The 24,991-nt window shown below is 53.0% G+C and overlaps 1 protein-coding gene across 2 annotated transcripts in view; it reads left to right on the forward strand.

Moving 5' to 3' along the window:
* The window catches only part of LOC140419118 (glycoprotein hormones alpha chain-like), an 88,801-nt gene that overhangs the window by 43,790 nt on the left and 20,020 nt on the right, over window positions 1–24,991 (forward strand). For both annotated transcript variants that reach the window (XM_072502882.1, XM_072502890.1), the window contains one exon: window positions 9,850–10,034. In XM_072502882.1, the coding sequence (XP_072358983.1) occupies window positions 9,850–10,034 (185 nt within the window). The remainder of the gene's footprint in view (window positions 1–9,849; window positions 10,035–24,991) is intronic.

Raw genomic sequence — 24,991 nt, forward strand, 5'->3', positions numbered from 1 at the left:
TGAGGCACGGGCCCTGGCAGGGTCCATGGACGGTGCATACAAAAACACACTGGATTTTGCTCCCGGATGCATGACACCCCGTCGCGGCGGCCCCCCAGACTTTCCCGCTACCCCGCAGGCCTGCGCCGCTAGACGGCCCATTTTTCCCGCCAGCCAACGCTGCTTCTTCTGCGACCAGGCGAATCATCCACGCGCACGCTGCCCGGCCCGCACCGTCACCTGCAAAGGGTGCGGCAAGAAAGGCCACTATGTCGCGGTCTGCCAGGCGACTATCTGCCCGGCTGTCCAAGGCCCACCGCTGCCCTTCTATCCCCAGGCAACGGGCGACCCACGGGCGCGGTCATTTTGCCCCCTGGCCACCACGCTGAATGGGTGGGCGCCGCCATTTTGTCCCTCGCCGACGCCATCTTCTGTATCCCCGGACTCCATGTGCAACCCGTGGCTGACGCCATCTTGGATGGGGCCTCAAGCCCCCAACACTGCCGACTCCACGCTGCCTGACCAGAACTCCCCCTTGCTGCAGCTGGCCTCCGCTACCCTGGACCAGAGTCGGCCCCGGACGCTAGCGAAAGCCACCACAATGATCGCCATCAACGGCCACGTGATGTCGTGCCTGATCGACTCCGGGAACACGGAAAGCTTTGTCCACCCCGACACGTTAAGGCGCTGTTCTCTTGTCACCCATCCCGTAAACCAAGGGATCTCCCTGGCCTCCGGGTCACACGCAGTGGAGATAAAGGGGTTCTGCCTAGCGAACCTCACTGTCCAAGGCAGGGATTTCCGCGTGTACGTTCTGCCGCACCTCTGCGCAGCCACCCTTCTTGGGCTGGATTTCCAGTGCCACCTACAAAGCCTGACCTTTAAATTTGGCGGCCCTATACCCCCCCCTTACTGTCTGCGGCCTCGCGACCCTTAAGGTCGACCCGCCTTCCCTGTTTGCGAACCTCACCCCGGATTGCAAACCCGTTACCACCAGGAACAGACGGTACAGTGCCCAGGACCGGACCTTCACCAGGTCCGAGGTCCAACGGCTGCTGAAGGAAAGGGTCATCGAAGCAAGCAACAGCCCCTGGAGGGCTCAAGTAGTGGTGGTAAAGACCGGGGAGAAACATAGGATTGTCATCGACTATAGCCAGACCATCAACCGGTTTACGCAGCTGGACGCGTACCCTCTCCTCCGTATAGCCGACCTGGTAAACAGGATTGCGCAATACAAGGTTTTCTCCACGGTGGATCTCAAGTCTGCCTACCACCAGCTGCCCCTCCGTCATGGGGACTGCCAGTACACTGCGTTCAAAGCAGATGGGCGGCTCTATCACTTTTTAAGGGTTCCCTTCGGTGTCACGAACGGGGTCTCGGTCTTCCAGCGTGCGATGGACCGAATGGTTGACCTGTACGGCTTACGTGCAACGTTCCCGTATCTTGATAACGTCACCATCTGCGGCCATGACCAGCAGGACCACGACACCAACCTCCGAAAATTTCTCCAGACCGCGAATATCCTTAATCTGACCTACAATAAGGATAAATGCGTGTTTAGCACCGACCGTCTAGCCATCCTAGGCTACGTAGTGCGAAATGGAGTCATAGGCCCCGACCCTGAATGCATGCGCCCCCTCATGGAGTTCCCACTCCCTCACTGCCCCAAGGCCCTAAGCGCTGCCTCAGCTTCTTTAGCTATTATGCACAATGGGTCTTTAATTACGCAGACAAGTTTCAACCCCTGATCCAGTCCACAACCTCCCCCTGTCAACGGAGGCCCGCCAGGCCTTCTGCCGCATCAAAGCGGACATCGCAAAAGCCGCGATGCGCGCCATCGACGAGTCCCTCCCCTTCCATGTCGAGAGTGACGCGTCCGACGTAGCTCTGGTGGCCACCCTCAACCAAACGGGCAGGCCCGTGGCTTTCTTCTCTCGCACTCTCCAGGCTTCCGAAATTCGCCACTCCTCGGTCGGAAAGGAGGCCCAGGCCATTGTAGAAGCTGTGCGACACTGGAGGCAATACCTGGCCGGCAGGAGATTCACTCTCCTCACGGACCAACGGTCGGTGGCCTTCATGTTTGATAATGCACAGCGGGGCAAGATTAAGAACGACAAGATCTTGCGATCTCCACCTACAATTACGAGATCTTGTACCGACCCGGGAAGCTGAACGAGCCTCCTGATGCCCTGTCCCGCAGCACTTGCGCCACCAGAGAGCGCATCTGATAAAGGCTTCCCGTCCCTTTGGACGCCTCAGCATGGATTTCAAGGGCCCCCTCCCCTCCACCGACCGCAACACGTATTTCCTGAACATGATTGACGAATACTCCCGGTTCCCATTCACCATCCCCTGCCCGGACATGACCACGACCACCGTCATCAAGGCCATCCAGTGTATTTTTACACTGTTCGGTTTCCCCGCCTACATACATAGTGATAGGGGGTCCTCCTTTATGAGCGACGAACTGCGTCAATTCCTGCTCAGCAAGGGCATCGCCTCCTGCAGGACGACCAGTTACAACCCCCGGGGAAACGGGCAGGTAGAGAGGGAGAATGGAACAGTCTGGAAGACCGTCCTGCTGGCCCTTCGGTCCAGGAATCTCCCAGTCTCCTGCTGGCAAGACGTCCTCCCAGTGGCCCTTCACTCCATTCGGTCGCCGCTCTGTACCACCACAAACCAGACACCTCACGAACGTCTCCTTTTTTTACCCAGGAACTCCTCCTCCGGGACCTCGCTCCCAACCTGGCTAGCGACACCTGGACCCGTCCTGATGCGGAAACATGTGAGGGCGCACAAGTCGGGCCCGTTGGTCGAGAGGGTCCACCTGCTGCATGCCAACCCTCAGTACGCCTACATAGCATTCCCCGATGGCCGCCAAAACACGGTCTCCCTTCGAGACCTGGCGCCCGCCGGAACCCCACGCGCACTTGCACCATTACCCCCACCCCCACCCTCCCCGCAGCACCTGACCAGAGGGTCAGTACTGCCGCTGCCCCTACCCAGCACCGACCAGGCACCGATGCCCCCTACAGGCGCCCCTCCCCCTGCCCACATTTTGCCCCAACAACGCCGCCTAGGGGTGACGAAGCTGCCAGGGAGGAAGACACCACGTTCCCGGTACCACAACCGCCGGGGCCCCCACCAGGATCATTGCCGAAGCCCAGACGCTCCAGAAGAACGACCAGGCCACCCGATCGTCTGATTGCTGCACCATAAAACAATAAAAACTTTCTCTGTTACCCTCAACATCACGGTACCTGCAATACCTGGTCCTACCATGCAAAAGGCGACAGCAACACTGGCCATCACCCCGCTGGGTTCTTTTTTAACAGAGGGTGAATGTGGTAATACCAGGTATTGCAGTACCTGAGAGGTGGATGCCCATTGGCTAGACCTAGGAGTCTACCATTGGCTAACGTACATAGCTCCGCCCTGAGGGGCGGGGTATAAGAACCACTGCCGTCCCAGCAGCCTTCACTTTCTGTATCGAAGCTGCTGGGTACAGTTCTAGCTGATTAAAGCCGATTAGTTATGACTCACCTTGTCTCGAGAGTAATTGATTGTGCATCAAACCCCAGGCATCTCTTCAGGGCCTTGGGGCAGTGGGGGAGAGGGAGTTCCAGGAGGGGGCACATGCGGTCGGGGTCGTGCCCTAGGTCTCCATTTTCCACTACGTAGCCAAGGATGGCTAAGCGGTTGGTGCGGATCACGCATTTCTCCTTATTGTAGGTGAGGTTAAGGAGTTTGGCGGTATGGAGGAATTTTTGGAGGTTTGCTTCGTGGTCCTGCTGATCGTGGCCGCAGATGGTGACATTATCTAGGTACGGCAAGGTGGCCCGCAGTCCGTACTGGTCAACCATTCAGTCCATCTATCGCTGGAAGACCGAGACACCATTGGTGACGCGGAAGGGAACTCTTCGGAAATGATAGAGGCAGCCATCTGCTTTGAACGCAGTGTATTGGCGGTCCTCCGGGCGGATGGGGAGCTGTTGGTAGGTGGACTTCAAGTCTACTGTGGAGAAGACTCGATACTGCGCAATCTGATTGACCATGTCAGATATGCGTGGGAGGGGGGTACGTGTCGAGCTACGTGTACCAGTTGATGGTCTGACTGTAGTCAATGACCATCCTGTGCTTCTCCCCAGTCTTCACTACCACCACTTGAGCTCTCCAGGGGCTGTTGCTGCCCTCAATGATCCCCTCCCGCAGAAGCCGTTGGACCTCCGACCTGATGAAGGTCCTGTCCTGGGCACTGCACCGTCTGCTCCTAGTGGCAACGAGCTTACAGTCCGGGGTGAGGTTTTCAAAAAGTGAAGGTGGATCGACCTTAAGGGTCGTGAGGCCGCAGACAGTGAGGGGGGGGCAGGGGTCTGCCGAATTTCAGAGTAAGGCTTTGGAGGTGGCATTGAAAATCAAGACGAGTAACAGGGCAGCGCAGAGATGGGGGAGGACATAGAGCCTGAAGTTGCTGTACTCTATGCCCGGAACGGTGAGGGTCGCGACACAGTACCCCCGGATTTGCACGGAATGGGATCCGGAGGCCAGTGAGATTTTCTGGGTGACCGGGACCGGAAGGGAGCAGCGCCTTACCGTAGCAGGGTGGTTGAAACTCTCTATGCTCCCGGAGACAAAGAGGCAGGTTGTCTCGTGACCGTTGATCTTTACCGTCATCGTAGCGGTCGCAAGGTTGCGGGGCCGAGACTGATCCAGGGAGGCGAGCTGCGGAAGATGTTGGGAGGTCCCAGGCTGATCAGCGGTGGCGGAGGTGTCAGCGGGCAGCGAACGGCCAGACGAGCAGGGGGTCCTGAGGCGCGGTGCAAAATGGCACCGAAGATAGTGGCGCCCACGGGGCGCACATGGAGGGCGGCATCAAAGATGGCGGCGCCCACGGGCCGCACGTGGCCTGTGGTGGAGAAGATGGCAGCGCCCCAGGATCACACGTGGGGGGTGCAGCAATGCCGGGCCTGGAAACAGCGGCGACCAACCGAGCCTAGCAAATGGAAACAAACTGGCCCTTCTTCCCGCACCCGTTGCAGGTCGCGATCTGCGCTGGGCAGCGCTGCCTGGGATGTTTGCTCTGGCCACAAAAATAACATCCGAAAAAAAATAATCCGAAGTTGGCTGGCTTGCGGTGTACTCGAGTCGGCAGCTGGTGGGGCCCACGATGCCCACGAGGGTGCCGCACGGTCGGAGGTGTAGGCCTCCAGATTATGGGAGGCCACTTCTAGGGAATTAGCAAGCAGTCCCTGCAAGATCGAGCTTGCAATAGTCGCTGGCGAACTTACGTAGACGTAACGCCCGTGACATAAGCGTCTCTGATTAGTAGTTCTGTGTATTGGACTGCCGAAACTGCATGGCAGTCACAGTTCCTACCGAGAATCTGTAGGGCCCGCAAGAAATCGTCCAGAGTCTCCCCCAGGAGTTGCCGTCTCGTGGCCTGGTGCACACTTGATTCACTGACTTAATGTAATGTCCCTTTAGTAGCGTCATCGCTTCTGTGTAGGTGGGCGCATCCCAGATGAGGGGAAAAACTTGAGGGCTCACCCGTGAGTAGAGGACTTGGAGCTTCTGTAGGTCCGAGAGTTCTTCCGTGGCTGCTCTGAGGTAGCCTTCAAAGCAGGCTAGCCAGTGCTCGAAGGTGGATGTGGCGCTGGCTGTGTGAGGGCTCAGCTCCAGGCGATCAGGCTTGATTAAGATGTTCATCTTGTAAAATCTTGTGCAATAAATTGATGTACCGTCAATTACCATGAGACGAGAATGGTGAAACAATCAACGCTTTATTGCACAAGATGCTGGGCCTCCTGCAGCTGGAACCAGAATGGGAACAGCGCAGGAGAGCACACCCTTTTATACGCCACCTGCTGGGAGGAGCCAGCAGGCTGGGATTTACTGTGGTACCTGTAATACAATGGCAGTACCGCAATACATGCAATGTGTTACCAGTGGTGTTTACCACAGGTGATGCTCACATTTAAGGCATAGGTTATGCTTGTGTACAATGTACAATGGTTAGCACTGCTGCCTCACAGTGCCAGGGACCCGGGTTCAATTCTAGCCTTGGGTGACTGTCTGTGTCGAGTTTTCACTTACTCCCTGTGTCTGCGTGGGATTCATCCAGGTGCATCCAAAGATGCGTAAGTTAGGTGAATTGGCCATTCTACATTGCCCCTTAATGTCCAAAGGTTGTGTGGGTTAAGAGGATAGGGTGGGGCCTAGGTGGGGTGCTCTTTTGGAGGGCTGGTGTAGACATGATGGGCCAAATGGCCTCTTTCTGCACAGTAGGGATTCTATGAATGTGCGATGTGTGGCATCGGGAGTGTGTCATGAATTATGCACTGTGCACACAATTTCAAAAACCCCATCTCCTACTGAGCAGTCCCAAATGGAAATTTTGGCGTGGCTGAAAAAGTAGGTAGTTTTGTCTCCACATTTACCTTTGTCTGTTTGGTACCAGCACGTCATTCTATTTCAACCTCTCAAAACTACTTTCTGACAAAACAAGATGACACCATGAAGGCACAATTCAAACCTACAGAAAGGTCTCGTTCATCATGATGAGCTGGCAAAGTCACATCTTTGTTGACATACAGATGGAGATCTAGTGAATCTATGGATCAGTCTTCCAGTCAGGTACTCGAGGCTCTGTGCTACTTGCCTCAACTGTAGGAATCTTCTGGAAAATGTCCAAACCTCCCAGCTCTGTTACAGGTGCCTGGTCAGCTCTCAACAGGATGCCAGGATGACAGAATAGTGATAAAGGGGGATTTCAATTATTCTAATATTGGGCTGGATTTTCATCCTTGAGGCAGGCAGCAGGAGTTGGGGAAATTTCCAGCTCAGTCCATCTGGCTCAGGAAAAAGTGCCAGGAAGGATGGGATTTTCATTTTGTCGGGGTGGGGGCAGACTGCTCTCGGGCAAGCCGATCCTGGAAATGTTCAGAGGTAAGAGCCGCTTGGTGCAGACGTGGCTGTTTAGAAGGCCTGCCTCAGTGCTGTGGGACTTTCTCCCAGTTATAATAAAAACAGGCCCTCACTCCCCATCTATTCCACCCCTATGGCCTTCATGCCCCAAAAGCCATGGTATTTACCCCACCCATCCTCTATAGCCCTTCCTGAACCCCAAACCATGCTCTGGTACTTCCATGCCGACTATGCGCTGTATAAAATCAATAAACCATAGAGTAACAGTAGAATGTGTTAAAAAAGCTTTACAAAATGGTCATTAATTGATGACCATCTGGGGCGAAATTCTCCCAAAACGGCACGATGTCCGCCGACTGGTGTCCAAAACGGCGCCAATCAGACGGGCATCGCGCCGCCCCAACATTGAGGGGCTAGGCCGACGCTGGAGGAATTTCCACCCCGCCAGCTGGCGGAAACGGCCTTTGTTGCCCCGCCAGCTGGCGCGGAAATGACATCTCCGGGCGGCGCATGCGCGGGAGCATCAGCGGCCGCTGAAAGTTTCCCGCGCATGCGCAGTGGAGGGAGTGTCTTCCGCCTCCGCCATGGTGGAGACCGTGGCGGAGGCGGAAGGGAAAGAGTGCCCCCACGGCACAGGCCCGCCCGCGGATCGGTGGGCCCCGATCGCGGGCCAGGCCACCGTGGGGGCAACCCCCGGGGTCAGATCGGCCCGCGCCCCCCCCAGGACCCCGGAACCCACCCATGCCGCCTTGTCCCGCTGGTAAATAGGTGCTTTAATTTACGCCGGCGGGACAGGCAATTTATCGGCGGGACTTCGGCCCATCCGGGCCGGAGAATCGAGCATGGGGGCCCGCCAACCAGCGCGGCGTGATTCCCGCCCCTGCCGAATCTCCGGAGCCGGAGACTACGGCAACCGGCGGGGGAGGGATTCACAGCAGCCCCCGGCGATTCTCCGACCCGGCGGGGGGTCGGAGAATGACGCCTGCTTTCTTAAAAAACAATCACCCCTTTTTACCGCAGACTAAGTAAATTGTCAATCATCCAGATCATTTAAAGTATCAATAGCAGAAAATACAAGCATTCAAAACTTCTTCATCTTGTGCAAATTAACATTGTTAATTGATAGCTAGATCAGAGAGCCAGAGCTGTCAATCCAGCTATGTTTTTCCTGGGGATAAGATGTTCAGTACTCTAATGGCTGTCTGGGCTCTCAGCCAAGAACGCATAATGAGGAGATTAAATAAAGGAAGAGATCAAATAAACAGATAAATGATGTTATTAGAGAAAATTTTACAAACAATAATACGGGACAAAATGATTGGTGTTTAGATAAGTATGAACTAATAAATGAAAGTCAACCTTTTTCAACAGCAGATGTTTGGCGAACTTGAGCTCTTTGACGAAGCAATGGTGAGAGTTGATAATGAAAATGCAGTTAGTGTTGTATATTTGGACTTCCAAAAGGCATTTGAGAAAGTACCATGGGCTGGATTCTCCACTGGCGGGATTCTCAGTTGCGCTGGCAGCACACCCACGGCCAGGGACTTCCCGACGGCATGGGGTTTCCCACAATGAGAAACATTATTGGCCAGCTGGCGGGACGGAGAATCCCACTGCCGACGGGGGCGCGCTGCACCAGAAAACCGGTGTGGCGGGACCGAGAATCCTGCCCCATATATTAGACTTGTTCGCAAAATCAAAGCTCATTGTATACAGGGACACTGACAACATGGATATAAAAAGGATTAAGCGACAGAAAGATAATGTTCCCTAGGGGTTGGCATTTGGACTCCTGGGGCGGGATTCTCTGTCCAGCGATGCCGGAATCGGGAGATACGATTGGGCGGAGAATCGCGCATGAGGCGAAAATTGTGGCCAATACCAGGCACCACAGAATGCCATGCTCCGGTACCTCGACAGCAGCATGAATGCAATCTACTCCGCACGTCCAGCAAATACCATTGGCATGTCATTAACGGGCCATTTTTTAAAAAGCATACTTAATCCATAGTTTCATGAATGGAGGAATAGAAAACAGAAGAAAAGTAAGGAAGTTGTCCTGAGCCTGTAAGAAACATTTGTCCAGCCGCAGCAGGAGAATAATGTTCAATTCTGGACACTACTTGGATGTCGCAACTTTGGAGCAGATGCAGAACAGATTTATTAGGATAGTACCAGGGTTGAGGGACTTTAGTTATGTTATGAGACTAGAGAAATTCAGGCAGAGATTTGGTAAAATGTTCGAAATCATCAAGGGATTTGATGGAGCAAATAAGGATTCCTGGTAAAAAGGTTGGGACCAAAAAATAGAGATTTTAAGGTGCTGGTCCAAAGATCAGAAGCAACACGAGGAAACGTTTTATTTACACAGTAAGTTGTACTTCCTGAAAAGGTGGTGGAAGCATTTCAACAATAATATTCAAAGGAGAGCTGGGTAAATACTCGATGAGAATAAGATTTACAGAGCATCACAGTGGTTAGCACTGCTGCCTCAGCGCGCCAGGGTCCCTGGTTCAATTCTGGCCTTGGGTGACTGTGTGGAGTTTGCACTTTCTCCCCGTGCCTGCGTGGGTTTGCTCCGGTTTCCTCCCACAGTCCAAAGATGTGCAAGTTAGGTGGATTGGCCATACTAAATTGCCCTTTAATGTCAAAGGTGACAGGGGTGGGACGTGGAAGTAGGTCTAGGTAGGGTCGCTGTAGGCTCGATGGGTTGAATGACCCCTTCTGCACTGTCGGGATTTTATGGTTCTATGTAAGAGAAGAATAGACAAGTCAAATGTTGTTAACATGACATACAATTTTGATGGCACATTTTGATATGACTCACATCAGTATACCATTTTTGTGGAGAAACAACATTTGCAGCATGTCTTCCCATGTAGTGTCTGCCAAATTCAGTGTTTGGAAGAATGACCCAATCTGTTCTCTCTTTGTTTCTCTGTGAAGGATGTCCAGACTGCAGACTGAAGGAGAACACACGTTTCTCAAGAACAGGAGTGCCCATCTTCCAGTGTAAAGGCTGTTGTTTTTCCCGTGCTTATCCCACACCAATGCGGTCCAAGAAAACGATGCTGGTGCCCAAGAATATCACTTCAGAGGCAACATGTTGTGTAGCTAAATTATTTTCCAGGGTAAGACATTTTGGATGAAGTAGAAAATCTTACGACAAGATGAGACTGAAATTGTACTCCTTTTGTTCACCTAAACAATAGTGCGCTAAATCAAATACATTTGAGGAATAGTTTTGCCAGGCTATGTTACTAATCTGGACCCTTAGTAATTGGAAGAACAGGATCGAGGTAAGTATTTTTATATAGGTTAATGTTATATATCCGAATGAAAGTTTATACATTATTGTCAATCATCCTTTGCCTCTGTGACAATTAGAGGGAAGCACTGAAAATGAGGACTATTTATTCAATTGAGCGTATGAGATAATAAATGTCAGTACATATGAGACATAGGTATCAATAATATTCACACACTTCATGGGATATCTTTTCTCCTTATGCTAGTCTCCGAGAAAATTGAACAGCTCTCCTCTTGGACTTTTAGAAGTTCTCAGCTTTCACTATGTCGGACAAATGCACGAAAAAGTTGCCATCATTACTACCCTGTGTGTGTCCTGTTAATGCAGCTGCTGTTATCCTTTCTTATGTCTGTGTATTGTTTCTGATCCCCTCTTATTTTTATTGCAAAGGAAATGTAGGGGTGGATTCTCCAGTCACGCCGCTGGGAGCAAGTTTCCTGATTGTCCGAGAATAGAGCATCGGGCAAAATAATGGGATCTGCTCTTGGCACCAATCCCATTTCGATGGCTCCTGTGTTCCAGCACCGCCCCTGTGGGAGGCGCCGGGATGGGCCCCATCACTTCCTCCTCCCTCGGGGTGCCCAATGGCCTCCGGGCTACTCCATGGGGTGACGGGAAGCTGGAATGAGCTCCGGAGGTGTCACTGTCACCTGGAACTGCCAGTCCTCGAGATCCGCTCTCATCTGAGCCATTGTGTTGATGTTGATGTCCTCAGACGAGGAGTGCTGAGACTAAGCCATGTCCCTCAGTGCCTCTGATAGTTCACTCAGTCAGTCTGCCATGACCCTCCGTGCCTTGGCCAATGTCCTCTGAGTCCGGTCATGCATCCAGCCAATACTCTCAACATCCCCAGCCATGACCCTTTGTGACTGCACCAAGCTCTGGAGCACTGCATCAATGTCCATCTGCGCATGGGACATGTCCGCCTGAGACTGAGCCATCCTGTTCTCTGCCTCAGACATGGACAGCACAGTGTCTGCCAGCCCTTGGACATCCTGACACATGGATTTGACGTCTTGCCCCAGGCATCCATTGCAGCCGCCAACCTTTCAGTGTTGGAATAGGTGCCACGCATTACCAGGAACATCTCCTGTGACTGAAGGCGAGTGGAATCCTCCAGCTGTCCTTGTAGGTGCTGGAATGTCGCTGACTCTGAGTCTGCATCTGCACGAGTGCTGGGATCGTCTGATGTCTGGGCGGCAGCTGTTCCCTGAGCTCGGGTAGCCCTCCCAACTGTCCGCGCTCTCAGGTGTCTCTGCCTCCACCTGATGTGTGTGGTGCGCTTTCGAAGGTTATACAGAATCATGGAATTTACAGTGCTGAAGGATGCTATTCAGCTCATCGAGTGTGCATCTGCCCCTGGAAGAAGCACCCTTCTTAAGCCCACACCTCCACCCTATCCTGTAACTCAACCTAACCTTTTGGACACTAAGGGGCAATTTGTCATGGTCAATCCACCGAACCTGCACATCTTTGGACTGTGGGAGGAAACCGGGGCACCCAGAGGAAACCCACGCACACACGGGGTGGATGTGCAGACTCCACACAGACAGTCACCTGAGGCTGGAATTGTACCCGTGTCACTGGAGCTGTGAGTCAGCAGTGCTAACCACTGAGCCATCGTGCCATCCCGTGGTGACCCAACTGCCTCATAACTAACAATATCCACCAAGGTAACAGTCTCTGTGATGGTGTAGGTGACAGCAGTGCCGAAATGTCAGTGTCTTGAGGGTCCCTGGATGGCCCATCCATTGTCTGATGGCAATCCTGCAAGACAAAAGACAAGGGTTGATATCTTGGAAGGACAGGCCTATGGGAGATGATAGACTCACTTGCTATAGGGCCATCTGTGTTGCATTAATCTCTCTCTTGAATGCCTCATGCTGAACGTGACTCCAGAAATTGCCCTCTCCTCAACGTTCCTGACGATTTGTGAAGCCCTTTCCTCAAACGGGTTGTGGACCATAGGTCCGGGATGCCCCGTCCTGTCTTCTCCCACTCCCAGCGGTTATAGGCCATTTTATCTTTGGGGACACAGAAAGGACATATTGAGACGCTGGGCCACGAGCTTGAGGGGGGATTTGTAGCTGTTGGCATGTGTGCGCAAGCCAAGGAGGGCAATACATGTGGTGGTGGTCCGTGGAGGGCAGGTTGTAGGGAAATGCAGGCAGGTGGGGTGTTGTTGGCCTCTAAGGGATTGGGAGCACCTAAGCTGCTTGAAGGAGGCATTGTATGCCAGTCCTCTTGGATAGGCCAGCAGCCAGCATCATTAGACCATAAAACCACAAGATATAGGAGCAGAATTAGGAGGAAAATGTAGCTGGTCTGATTAATAAGTTTGCAGACGACACAAAGGTTGGTGGAGTAGCAGATAGTAAAGAGGATTGTCAGAGGATACCACAATACATATATTGGTTGGAGGTTTGGGAGGAGAGATGGCAGATGGAGTGTAATCCAGACAAATGTGAGGTAATGCATTTTGGAAGGTCTAATACTGGTGGGAAATGTACAGTAAATGGCAAAACCCTTGGGAGTATTCGCGGGCAGAGAGATCTGGGCATACAGGTCCACAAGTCACTGAAAGTGGCAACGCAGGTGGATAAGGTAGTCACGAAGGCATATGGCATGCTGGCCAGGGCATACAGTATAAAAATTGGCCAGTCATGTTGCAGCTGTACAGAATTTTGGTTAGGCCACATTGCATACAATTCTGGTCGCCACACTACCAGAAGGATGGGGAGGCTTTGGAGAGGGTGCAGAGGAGGTTTACCAGGATGTTGCCAGGTCTGGAGGGCATTAGCAATGAGGAGTGGTTGGATAAACTCGGTTTGTTCTCACTGGTACGACAGAGGTTGAAGGGCAACCTGACAGAAGTTTCCAAAATTATGAGGGACACGGACAGAGTGGATAGTTAGACACTTCTTTTTCCCAGGGTGGAAAAGTCAATTAAGATACAAGGGGGAAAGTTTAAAGAAGATGTGCAAGGCAAGTCTTTTATACAGAGGATGGTGAGTGCCTGGAATGTGCTGCAGGGGAGATGGTGGAAGCAGAAACGATAGTACCGTTTAAGTGGCAACTTGATGAATACATGAATAGGATGGGAATAGAGGGATTCGGACCTCAGAAGTGCAGATGGTTTTGGTTTAGACAGGCATCATGATCGGCACAGGCTTGGATGGGTGAAGGATCTGTTCCTGTGCTGTAGTGTTCTTTGTTGTTCTTTGTTAACAGACTTGTCAGGCATACCTCCCCTTGACGAAGCTGTCCTGACTCAGCCCTATTTTGCTATGCACTTCGAAGTGCTCCACAATCTCATCCTTAATGACTCGAAAATCTTCCCAACAACCAAATTCAGGCTAACCGGCCTATAATTTCCTGTCTCCTGCCTCCCTCCATTCTTAAACAGTGGTGTTACATTAGCCATTTTACAGTCCGCTGGGACCCTTCCTGCCTCCAGTGATTCCTGAAAGATCATCACCAATGCCTCCACAATCTCCTCAGCTATCTCCTTCAGAACCCTGGCGTGTCGTCCATCCGGTCTGGGTGATTTACCATTGATGGCATCTACCACCTCACCCCAAGCCTTATTGAAAAGGGTGGGCTTGGATCTCCGCCCCACTATGGGTAAGACGTCTTACAACACCAGGGCTGGCTGGCCGGGAAGGGGGTTGTGGGGGCTGGGGGGGCGTGGGTCGGGACCAGTGCAGGCCAGTGGGAGGACCATGCTCCCACCCCCACCCCCTGTGCTCCGACTGTCCCCAGAACCCCCACCCCAGGGAATCAACAGCACCCTGTGATGGACTGGCCAGCTCACATGCAGGCTTCACCCAGGTGGAAGGTGATACCGTGGGCATGAGTCAGACATTGTCATGCGATGTGGAGCACCAGAGTTCATCGCAGAGTGGGTTGTCATCATCCTCCATCCATGGACCAGACCTGCTGTCACTGCCAATCCAGGGCCCACAGGTCGTAGCGTCGCAGGAATGGATAAGGGAGGGGTGTGCAAGCGGGTGGTTTGACGGTGTGGGAGGTGAGGGGTGTGGGTCTGGTATGTGGTGTCCATGCCCCTGGTCAGCACCCCACCCCTTCTCGCCTAGTCGGTGAACCATGTCGCGATGAGGACATCCCGTGCGCGTTGGCCCTGGTGATAACATCGTGCTGCCTGCCCGGGACCCATGTCCTGCTTGTTGTCCTCCTCCCCCGCATCCTCCTCGTTGGACGAGGCCTGCCCTTCCTCCTCATCATCCTCCTCCAGAACATTGCCCTTCCTCTCTGCGATGTTTTGGAGGATGCAGCAGGCATCCCGCTCAGCATCATACTGGAGGGCCCCTACAGTCCAGGCACCTAAAGCGTATCTTCAGGATGCCGAAGCACTGCTTGATCACACTCCTGGGCACTGTATGGGCGTTGTTGTAGTGGGTTTCCGCGTCGGTCTGTGGCCTCCAGAGAGGTGTCATCAGCCATGGCCGCAGCGGGTAACCCCTGTCGCCTAGGAGCCAATTCCTCAGCCAGGGGCGGTGCCCCTTGAACATGTTAGGAATCACCAAGTGTGCCACAATGAAGGAATTGTGCACACTGCCCGGGTATCGGGCGCAGAGGTGCAGGATGCGCAGCTGATGGTCACAGACCAGCTGGATGTTCATCGAGTGGTACTCCCTTGATGGTCACTGGGAGCGGGTGCCCTCCCCTATACCCCCACGATGCAAGATGTGTCACACTGTCTCTCTACTCAGCCGGAGTCTCCGACGGCATGCCCGGTCTGGCAGGTCCTCGAATGACAGGCGCTGCCGGTACACACGAGGCTTCATGCGGCGCCTCCTTGACACCTTCTCCTCCTCGTCCTGTGTGGCCGCCATCTGCCCCTCTGTAGCCTATTCCTCTGCAGCCCAGTCCTCTGCTGCCTGCTACGCTGCTGCAGCATCCGCCTCCTGTCCGAGCGGCCCCCGCTCATGCTGCCGCAGGGCATCTTGCAGAGCTGCAACCGTCACCACGGCAGCCAGTATTGCTGTTGAACGCCAAACACCATTGTCGGCAAGGGGTGGAAGGCCAACATGTTAGCATGGCGTATACTCCCGCCCATCCAGGTTCCATGGGCTACATGTTGGTCCCGGTTGGCACTGCGTGCTCTGCCCATGCATGTCCCTCCCCCACCTCTGCACCCCTGCTCTGTCGGTATCCTGCATCGTCGGTGTCCCTGGTCCTGGCGTCCATCCCTGCTGCCAGGGGTAACATTGGCTGGCACTGCTCTCACTGGGGACTACCTTGGGTGTGACCCTGGGTGGTCTTCTGGTGGGTGGCGGCCAGTTGGGCGGGGTGTTTGGGGGGCGGGCGCGCTGTGGCGGGCGGTGGGGTGCGGGGCTGGGCGCACCCGTAGGGCTGGTGTCACTGTGTCGAACCAGGGGCTGAGATGAGTGCTCAGTGTGTGCGCAGCAAGATGGCCTCCGTAATGGCGGTCGGTGCCTGGGCACCATCCCAGTCCATTGGGGTGCACCTGTCCCCCCCTCCACTCCCTCGGCCCTGGAAGGGGGCCCCCCACGCAGCCAGAACAGCCGGTTTCCGGGCTGGCAGCCCGCAGTGACCCCACGCCATTTCCTACCTCCTCTCTCTCGCTCAGCAGCCAGGATGCCAGGTTCACGATTTTTGAGAGCACAAGTGAACCACGCCGTCGGGAACCCGGCCCATCAGAGGTGGTGAATCTCGAATCGCCAGAGAATAGGGTGTCAGGCTTGCTAATGATATGCCTAGTGTACTTTAACCCCATGCGGCAAGTAGCGCATTTACCCCATTTCCATGGTGCCAAAGCATCCTGATTTGGCGTCAAACCGGTGCCTACCCCGATTTTGGCATCAGAAACTATTCTCCGCCAAATCGCATTTTGCGATTTCGGCGTCGGCAAGCGGTGAATTCCACCCGTAATCTCATATAAACAACACTTCCCGCCACCTCACTCCCCTGTCACAGAGATGTAAAGCCAATCCAGACAGGCTCTGTGTCTCTCTCTCTGTAGCATGTTCTCTCTTCCTGTGTCCTAGCAAAAAGATTAAATGGGATGGTGTCAAAGGCTTTATTATGAGGGGCATGGATAGAATGGATGGAGTGCTTGGGCTGGCATTCTTTCCCAGAGTGGAGGGGTCAGTCACTAGGGGGCATAGGTTTATACAGAGGGTAGTGAGTGCCTGGAACGCATTGCCAGGGAGGTTGTGGATGCAGATACATTAACGGCGTTCAAAAGGCATTGTCACAAATACATGGATGGGTATATGGGGCGGGATTCTCCCCTACCCGGCGGGGCGGGGGGTTCCGGCGTAATGGACTGGCGGGAACCACTCCGGCGTCGGGCCACCCCAAAGGCGCGGAAGTCTCCGCACCTTTCGGGGCCAAGCCCTCACCTTGAGGGGCTAGGCCCGCGCCGGAGCGGTTTGCGCTCCGCCGGCTGGCGGGAAAGGCCTTTGGCGTCATGCCAGCCAGGGCCGAAAGGTCTTCGCCGGGCAACGCATGCGCGGGAGCATCAGCGGCTGCTGACGTCATCCCCGCGCATGCGCAGGGGAGGGGGTCTCTTCCGCCTCTGCCATAGCGAAGACCATGGCGAAGGCGGAAGAAAAAGAGTGCCCCCACGGCACAGGCCCGCCCGCGGATCGGTGGGCCCCGATCACGGGCCAGGCCACCATGGGGGCACCCGCAGGGGCCAGACCGCACTGCCCACGCCGCCTTGTCCCGCCGTTCAAAAGGTGGTTTAATCCATGCTGGCGGGACAGGCATTCCAGCAGCGGGACTTCGGTGCATCGTGGGCCAGAGAATCGGAGGGGGAAGGGCCCGCCGACCGGCGCGGCGCGATTCCCGCCCCCGCCGACCGGCGCGGCGCGATTCCCGCCCCCGCCGACCGGCGCGGCGCGATTCCCGCCCTCGTCGACCGGCGCGGCGCGATTTCCGCCCCCGCCGAATCTCTGGTGGCGGAGACTTCGGGACACGCCGGGGGCAGGATTCATGCCAGCCCCCGGCGATTCTCCGACCTGGCGGAGGGTCGGAGAATCCCGCCCATGGACAAGGAAGTGCTGATGGTTTTGGCCAAGGGTAATATCATGACTGGTACAGGCTTGGAGGGCCGAAGGGCCTGTTCCACTGCTGTATTGTTCTTTGTTCTTTAAACAAGTAAGTGGGGGAAGACATTTGCGAGGGGCTCTACAAGAAACGTAAGCAGTCTAAATGCAAACAAAACAGGACTGGAGTACAAAGGAAAGAGTAAAGCAAAGGGAGACATTGGTATAGAACAGGAATCTAAAAATATGTTCAAATAAAGTGAGAGGGAATTCAAGTGAAAATAAATTAAAGTGGCTGTACAGCAAAGCACATAATGTTTGTAATAAGAAAGGGGAGGTGGAGGCAGTCAATGTTTTGGAGGAACCAGGCAGGGTTGGGATTACTGAGATTTGGCTATAGAAAAATCAGGAACAGGAATTAAACTTTGCAGGGCATAATTAGAAAAGAGATGGAAAAAGGGGAAGTGGAGAAGCAAATTTGGTATTATGGCAGTAACAGAAATGGACACAAATGGTCAGCGAGACAAAAATAGAATCCATTTGAATAGTGATAAAAGATAATAAAGGTGTAGTCTACGGACCACTTAATAGTGGAGGGGAGGTTGAAGAAGATGCTGACAAATTAGGGAACAGAGTAAAATATATAGATTAATCATGGGGGACTTCAACCATCCTGAATTTAATTGAACTGAAGCGATAGGTAAAGGGAATGGAAATTGTGCACCTATGTAAAAAAGGCAACCAGGGAAGATTTGCTATCGGACCTAGCAATGAGAAATGAACCAGAGCAGATAAGAGAGGAGGGACATCGAGACAATGGTGAGCAAAATAAATTACACTCTTAAGATGATGGTAGAGAAGGATTTAAGTATTATGAAAACTAGATTAAAGTTTAGAAAAAAAAACTTCTGAGATGCTTAAACTTGGGGAAAATAAAATGAATAACAATATTGGTGAACAACAATTGGAAACATTTACTCGGCAGAGTACAGGAAAATATATTCTGAAAAGGAAACAAAAAACAAAACAGGAGTGAGACTCCCTGGAAACAATTGAGGGTTAGGAAAGAGGCATACATTAAACACTTGGATAGCTGAGGAACTCGTGATAAGAGAAAATAGAGGTTACGAGAAAAATTTAAAAACAACACAATTAGGTAGGCAAAGACAAACCATGAAATTAAATTATTTAGGAACATACAACAAAATAGAAAGTTATGTAACAATGAGGAAATGAACAGAAAGGCATGATGGGTAGTTAGGCCAAGTTAGGAGTAAAATCTTACTATAGTAAAATAAGGAGTTAGGTTAGCGGACTTTTAACATCTCTAGCTTAGGCTGGAGAAAATGGGGGGCAGTCTGTAATTGCCTGTAACTTGGATTTCGCAAAGCATGAAGGGGGGATGGGCAGCCATTAGGACTGGTTCTTTGTGCAGAGGATGCTGGGTGAAAGGGGCCCCAGGGTCAGCTTATATGGCCAGGTCAAGGAATGTGTGAGAAAGACCTATGAGAATCCTGTATTTGTCACCGTTACCTTATTTGGTCGTGGGTATGTGAAACTTGATGTTGAATCCATGTGTGTGAAACCAGATGCTGTGCTTCCTTTGTCTCACTCGCTCTGGAAGTTTCAAGAGACATGTAGTCTCCTGCCTTTTTATCAGAGTGAGTGGAGCTTGCAAGCTATTTGAAATAAAATAAATCAATACACAATCCGACTCAATATCGTCATTAGGCACAATCCGAACTCAATATCGTCATTAGGCACAAGATTAATAAAAGGAAGGCTGGGATGGGAATAGGACCGGTAAGGGATAGATAGGATAATGATAGGAAGATCCCAGAAATCTGAGTAGTTCTTTTCACTTCAGTGTTTAGCAGGGAGATAGAACAGGTAGAAATTACATTGGATGATCAACTGAGTAATGAGATAGGTGCATTTAAAATAAAAGGAATGTATGAAATGAACTAATGAAACTCAAAGAAGTTTGGAGTCCAAACTGGCCAAGGTGGATTGCATCATATAGAATCTTTACAGTGCGGAAGGAGGCCATTCAGCCCCTCGGGTCTGCACCAGCCCTTGGAAAGAGCACCCAACCTAGGCCCAGTCCCCCACCCTATCCCAGTAACCCCACCTAACCTTTTGGATGCTAAGGGGCAATTTAGCATTGCCAATTCACCTAACCTGCATGTCTTTGGACTGTGGGAGGAAACCAATGCAAACATGGAGAGAATGTGAAAACTCCACACAGTCACCCAAGGTTGGAATTAAACCCGGGTCCCTGGCGCTGTGAGGAAGCAGTGTTAACCACTGTGCCACCGTGCCGCCCATACCAAGGTGCCACCATGCATTTTTAAATAATCTAGAGAATAGATAGCAAAGGCATTACTACTCAGTCAGTAATTCATGAGCAAAAGATATAATGCTAGAGGACTGGTGAGTAATTCCTGTATTTGAGAAGGGTGACCGAATATGTCCAAGGAGTTACAGATCAGTCTGATCAATGGTAGGGAAAATGATGGAATCCTTATAAAAGGAGAGAATAGAAGAACATCCAGAAAATAGAAGTATGGGGCACAATTCGACCACCGCATTACGGCCGGCGTGGATCCGGGCACTCCGAGTGAATAGCTGGAAAGGCCAAAATTGAGACTTGCGCCGGGCGCAAACCGTTTTGTGATTTACCCATTCCACCCCCTATGGCGAGATATCCAGATATCACCCAAAGATATCGTTAACCCTCATTTGCATTCATTTCAATCTCATTGACGAAATTGAAGTCAAATGCAGTGGCCTCTCCAGCGGGAAGTCATGTGGGCGCCGTTTAGTACTCCTTTCAAAAATGTGAAGCTGACACAATGGTCACTGAGGGGAAGTGAGGAGGTGAGTAGCCATTTCCATTTACAAGCATGAGGCCAAGGGCACCGGAGCTGCTGACCCAGTGCTCAATGGGGTCGCCTCAGGGGGTTGGCTTGGTCAGGGGGCTGAAGCATTCTAGATAGGGAGTCAACCCTGGGCCAGGGGTTGGTAAGGGTCTTTGCATCTGTGAGACCTTTAAGTCATCTTTAAATATTGTAGAGACACATACCAGAGGCAACCCCAGCTACAGACTGACTGTCCTACCAAACTCTTCCAGGACAGAGCCCTGCTGTGCTTCCATCCTGAAAGTCAATTTCACTCCCTTTGACTGTGAGCAGCCTCCAGCTTCACAGCTGAGGCTATTTCAAATGAGGAATTAGCCTTGTTAGTTGTGAGAGCACTTCACACTCCTCAACTCTCAAACGCCTCCTCGAGGGCACAGGCACCATGTCTGAGAGGATAATTGGTGCACTGCAAGTCCAGAAAACTTTGAAGCCTGAACAGTGTGCCTGAACTCCAGGAGCACCATAGAGGCAGCTGCCAACACGCCAACACGTCAGCACTGTAGATCTAGTGACCAAAGGGTAAGTGTTTGGGTTAGAGGAGGGCTGCATCGCCTCCCTAAGGTTCCCGGAACGGGTCTGAGGTTATCATAGAATTTACAGTGCAGAAGGAGGCCATTCAGCCCATCGAGTCTGCACCGGCTCTTGGAAAGAGCACCTTTACCCAAGGTCAACACCTCCACCCTATCCCCAATATAACCCACTAACCCCACCCAACACTAAGGGCAATTTTGGACACTAAGGGCAATTTATCATGGCCAATCCACCTAACCTGCACATCTTTGGACTGTGGGAGGAAACCGGAGCACCCGGAGGAAACCCACGCACACACGGGGAGGATGTGCAGACTCCGCACAGACAGTGACCCAAGCTGGTATCGAACCTGGGACCCTGGAGCTGTGAAGGAATTGTGCTATCCACAATGCTACCGTGCTGCCAAAGTTGAGTCAAGGGTCTCCTGATGTGGCCTTGGATGAATGTGCAGAGCAAGGTTTGCCAGCACAACTGGCTCTCTGGATGGCACTCTGAGAGAAAGCAGAACACGTAAGGATGGGGAAGGCTTATGGGGATTTGAGGGTCTCGGGATGGAAGCCCTAACTGATTGTCAGTCTCTCTCCTCCAATTCCTTACAGTTATAACAATGTCTGGTTCAATAAATCCCACGGAGGCTGCCCTCGTGTTGTTTGTAGCAGCCGAGGCAGGCAGACACTGGTTACATAGGTTGGAGGTGGCACCCTATGTCCAGGGGGCCGCCACACACCCCGATGACCTGGCCGCCCATCAGAATGAGGAGGGACCCAGAAGGGGAGGCAGTGACTGGCCAAGGTGTGTTGGGGTCATTGGTTGTTCCATGAGTTCACGGACACCATGTGCCACAGAAGACTCCAATCTCAGCAGACATGGCACTCTGTAGAGGAGGAGCGCACTCGCTCCCTGTGGCTGTGAAGGTCACGCAGCTCTCAACGTCTCTGCCACCGGATCATTCTAGGGCTCGAGTGGGGACCTGTGTGGCATCTCACATGCATCTGCCCACAGGTGCACCCGGGAGGTGACAGATGCTCTGTATGCCTGGGATCCAGATTATATCAGCTCCGAACTGGACCAGGCCCACCAAGAATCCCGGGCTGCAAGATTTGCTGCCATCGCTGGGATGCCCCAGGTCCAGGGGGCGATCGATGGCACGCCCTGTGAGCCCCGGAGCATCAAGGAGTGTCCTATATTAACAGGAAGGGGTTCTGCTCCCTGAATGTTCAGATCGTGTGCAACCACCACCTCAGAATCATGCACATGTGTGCCCGCTACCCATGGAGCTTGCATGACAGCTACATCCTCGTCTCTCAGTGATCCCGGTGTCTTTGAGGACCACCCCAGGATAACGGGCTGGCTCTTGGGGGACAAGGGATACTCACTAATGTCTAATGCAGAGGTCCGGGACCGAGATGGAGACCCAATATATTGAGGACCACGTTGGCCACCCGTGCTGTTGTTGAGCTGTGCATCTGCTTGCTGACAGTGGGGTTTTTGAAACCTTAACCGCTCTGGAGGTGCCCTGCATTACACCCCAGAGGGTCTTGCACTTTGTGGTGGTCTGCTGTTCCCTCCACAAACTGGCACAGAAGCGGGGCGACATGCTGGAAGAGGAGGAGGAGGGACATGTGGCCTCATCTGTGGAAGGGGATGAAGGACGAGCCCGAGGAGGAGCCGGAGGATGGAGGGCAGGCAGTGGCAAGGGTCTGAATTGCAAGGAGGACCAGGGAGGAGGCCCTTATTGTCTCCAGATTCTCGTAGGATGTGGCTGTGTCTGTCAGCTCAACACCCCTCACATTCCCCCCCCCCCCCCGTCCCTCGCGCCATCACACAGACCCCTCCCCGACCACCCTTCCCCCCCCTCCAAGGTCATTGTAACATCACTCCAGGGTGATGGGCCTGTGTTGGCACTGTCAGCTGGGTCACTATACAAGGCAGGAGAGTGACGATCACTCGCTGTGGGGAAAGCTCTGGTGCTCCTCAGTTTCTGCAAGAGTCTGACTCCCGTCTTTCTGCTGACAGCGCTCACACCCACCCTCTGTACGGGGTCTGCATCAGAGTCTTTTGATCTTGGACCACTGTGCCACGGGGTGGCCTCCAGTGCCTCCTTAACGGTTCCTGTAGGGCCCTGAGAGACTCCATGGAACAGAGGGGCAGCTGGAGTGAGCTTCAGAGGCTACTGAATCATCTGGCACTGCCAGTCCTGTAGACTCCCCATTGTCTGCACCATGGTGTCGATGCTCCTCAGAGACTGGGCCATGCTCTGCAGTGCCTCGGCAATGTCCACTTGCATCTGGGACGTGTCCCTCAGTGACTGGGACATGATGTTGAGGCCCTCAGCCATGGTCGTTACAGATTGAGCCATGTCTTGGACACCACTACGCTCCAGATTTTCCACTGTGGTCACCACCCTAGCAGTGATGGCCTCAGTGCCATGCATTGTTGCCATCATTTTCGTCGCCCACAGTCTTTAGGACTCCTCCAATCATATTTGCAGTTGCTGTGGTGTCACTGACACCCCGTCCTGAATCTTATGGCTGTGTCCTATCATCTGGGAGAACTTTGTCCAGAGTAGAACAAAGAACAAAGAAAAGTACAGCACAGGAACAGGCCCTTCGGCCCTCCAAGCCTGCGCCGACCATGCTGTCCGTCTAAACTAAAATCTTCTGCACTTCCGGGGTCCGTATCCCTCTATTCCCATCCTATTCATGTATTTGTCAAGATGCCCCTTAAACGTCACTATCGTCCCTGCTTTCACCACCTCCTCCGGCAGCGAGTTCCAGGCACCCACTACCCTCTGTGTAAAAGAACTTGCCTCCTCTAAATCTTGGCCCACGCACCTTAAACCTATGCCCCCTAGTAATTGACCCCTCTACCCTGGGAAAAAGCCTCTGACTATCCACTCTGTCTATGCCCCTCATAATTTTGTTGACCTCTATCAGGTCGCCCCTCAACCTCCTTCGTTCCAGTGAGAACAAACCAAGTTTATCCAACCTCTACTCATATCTAATGCCCTCCATACCAGGCAACATCCTGGTAAATCTCTTCTGCACCCTCTCTAAATCCTCCACATCCTTCTGGTAGTGTGGCGACTAGAATTGAACACTATACTCCAAGTGTGCCTAACTAAGGTTCTATACAAACACGAAGATCAGATTTGGGGAGGGTGTGAGTCTTCGCAACTGACTGGGACTCAACTGAATCCTGACATCCAACAGACTCCGACTGCTGACTCAATTGGATGTTCCTGCCTTCACCTGATGTGCATCAACAACAAGCATCAGATTGTTCCCCAGAAACCTGTCCACTGATGCTGCCCACCAAGGTGTGTGTCTCTGCACTGATGGAAGGTGGGGATGGTAGCTGTGACGCTTTGATGGTGGTCTCCTGGGAGCTCTCCCCTGAAGTGGTGTCCTAGGTGGTGGGGGAATGACCCCGGATGGCCCGGCCTTATCAGATGGAGATCCTGCAAGACAATGGACATGTGGTCAGTGAGAGGGAAAGATCATTTTGTCTGAAATTAAGTACTCACTTGAGGCAGGTCACCTGGGTGAAGGGGCAGTGGGTGACTGCTCTCTCTCCAGGCAATCCCGTGATTTCCAGGACCTGTTCATCATCGGAGATGAGTCTCTGGGGGACGACCCCCCCGGGGCCATCTTGGCCCTTTCCCGTTTATTATGGACTATCTTCTCCTCTTCTCCTCTGGGGACAAAGAGAGGCCATTGTGAGTCACGCGCTTGATGGGTCAGGGGATCTATAGCAGGTAACATGTGTGACCACCGCACCTGGACATGAAGAGGTTGTGCTGGTGGGTGTCAATGGGTTCTGAGGAGCAAACATGAAGATCATATTTGGGGAGGGTGTGAGGTGCTAGCCAGATTTGCAGGGGGAATGATTTGAGAATATGAGGGGTGGCAAGCAGAACTGATGCCAGGAGAGAGGTGGTAACTTACCCTTGCACCTCGTTGGAGGTCGTTGGTCTTCTTCTGACATTGGATGACCACCTGGTCATGCTGCCTGGACTGACAGCCGCTGCCACTGCCTCGCTTGCAGCATTGCTGCTGGCCCTCCAACCCCCTTGGGGTAACAGGATGCCTGCCTCTCATTCACAGCATCTAGAAGCCTGGTCAGGCATCCCCAAAGTGACGAGCAGATCTCGTGCTGCCATGCTTGTGTGTTGACTGGGAGTGGGTGGTGAGGGAACATTTAAAAGCAGCTGTCCCCTGTTGGCGGCGAGTTGCGGGATTGTGAGTTGGGCAAATCAGACGGCGAGGGAGCAAGTAATTTCGAGAATC

Source organism: Scyliorhinus torazame, chromosome 1, assembly GCF_047496885.1.
Source record: "Scyliorhinus torazame isolate Kashiwa2021f chromosome 1, sScyTor2.1, whole genome shotgun sequence".
NCBI classification, from domain to species: Eukaryota; Metazoa; Chordata; class Chondrichthyes; order Carcharhiniformes; family Scyliorhinidae; genus Scyliorhinus; species Scyliorhinus torazame.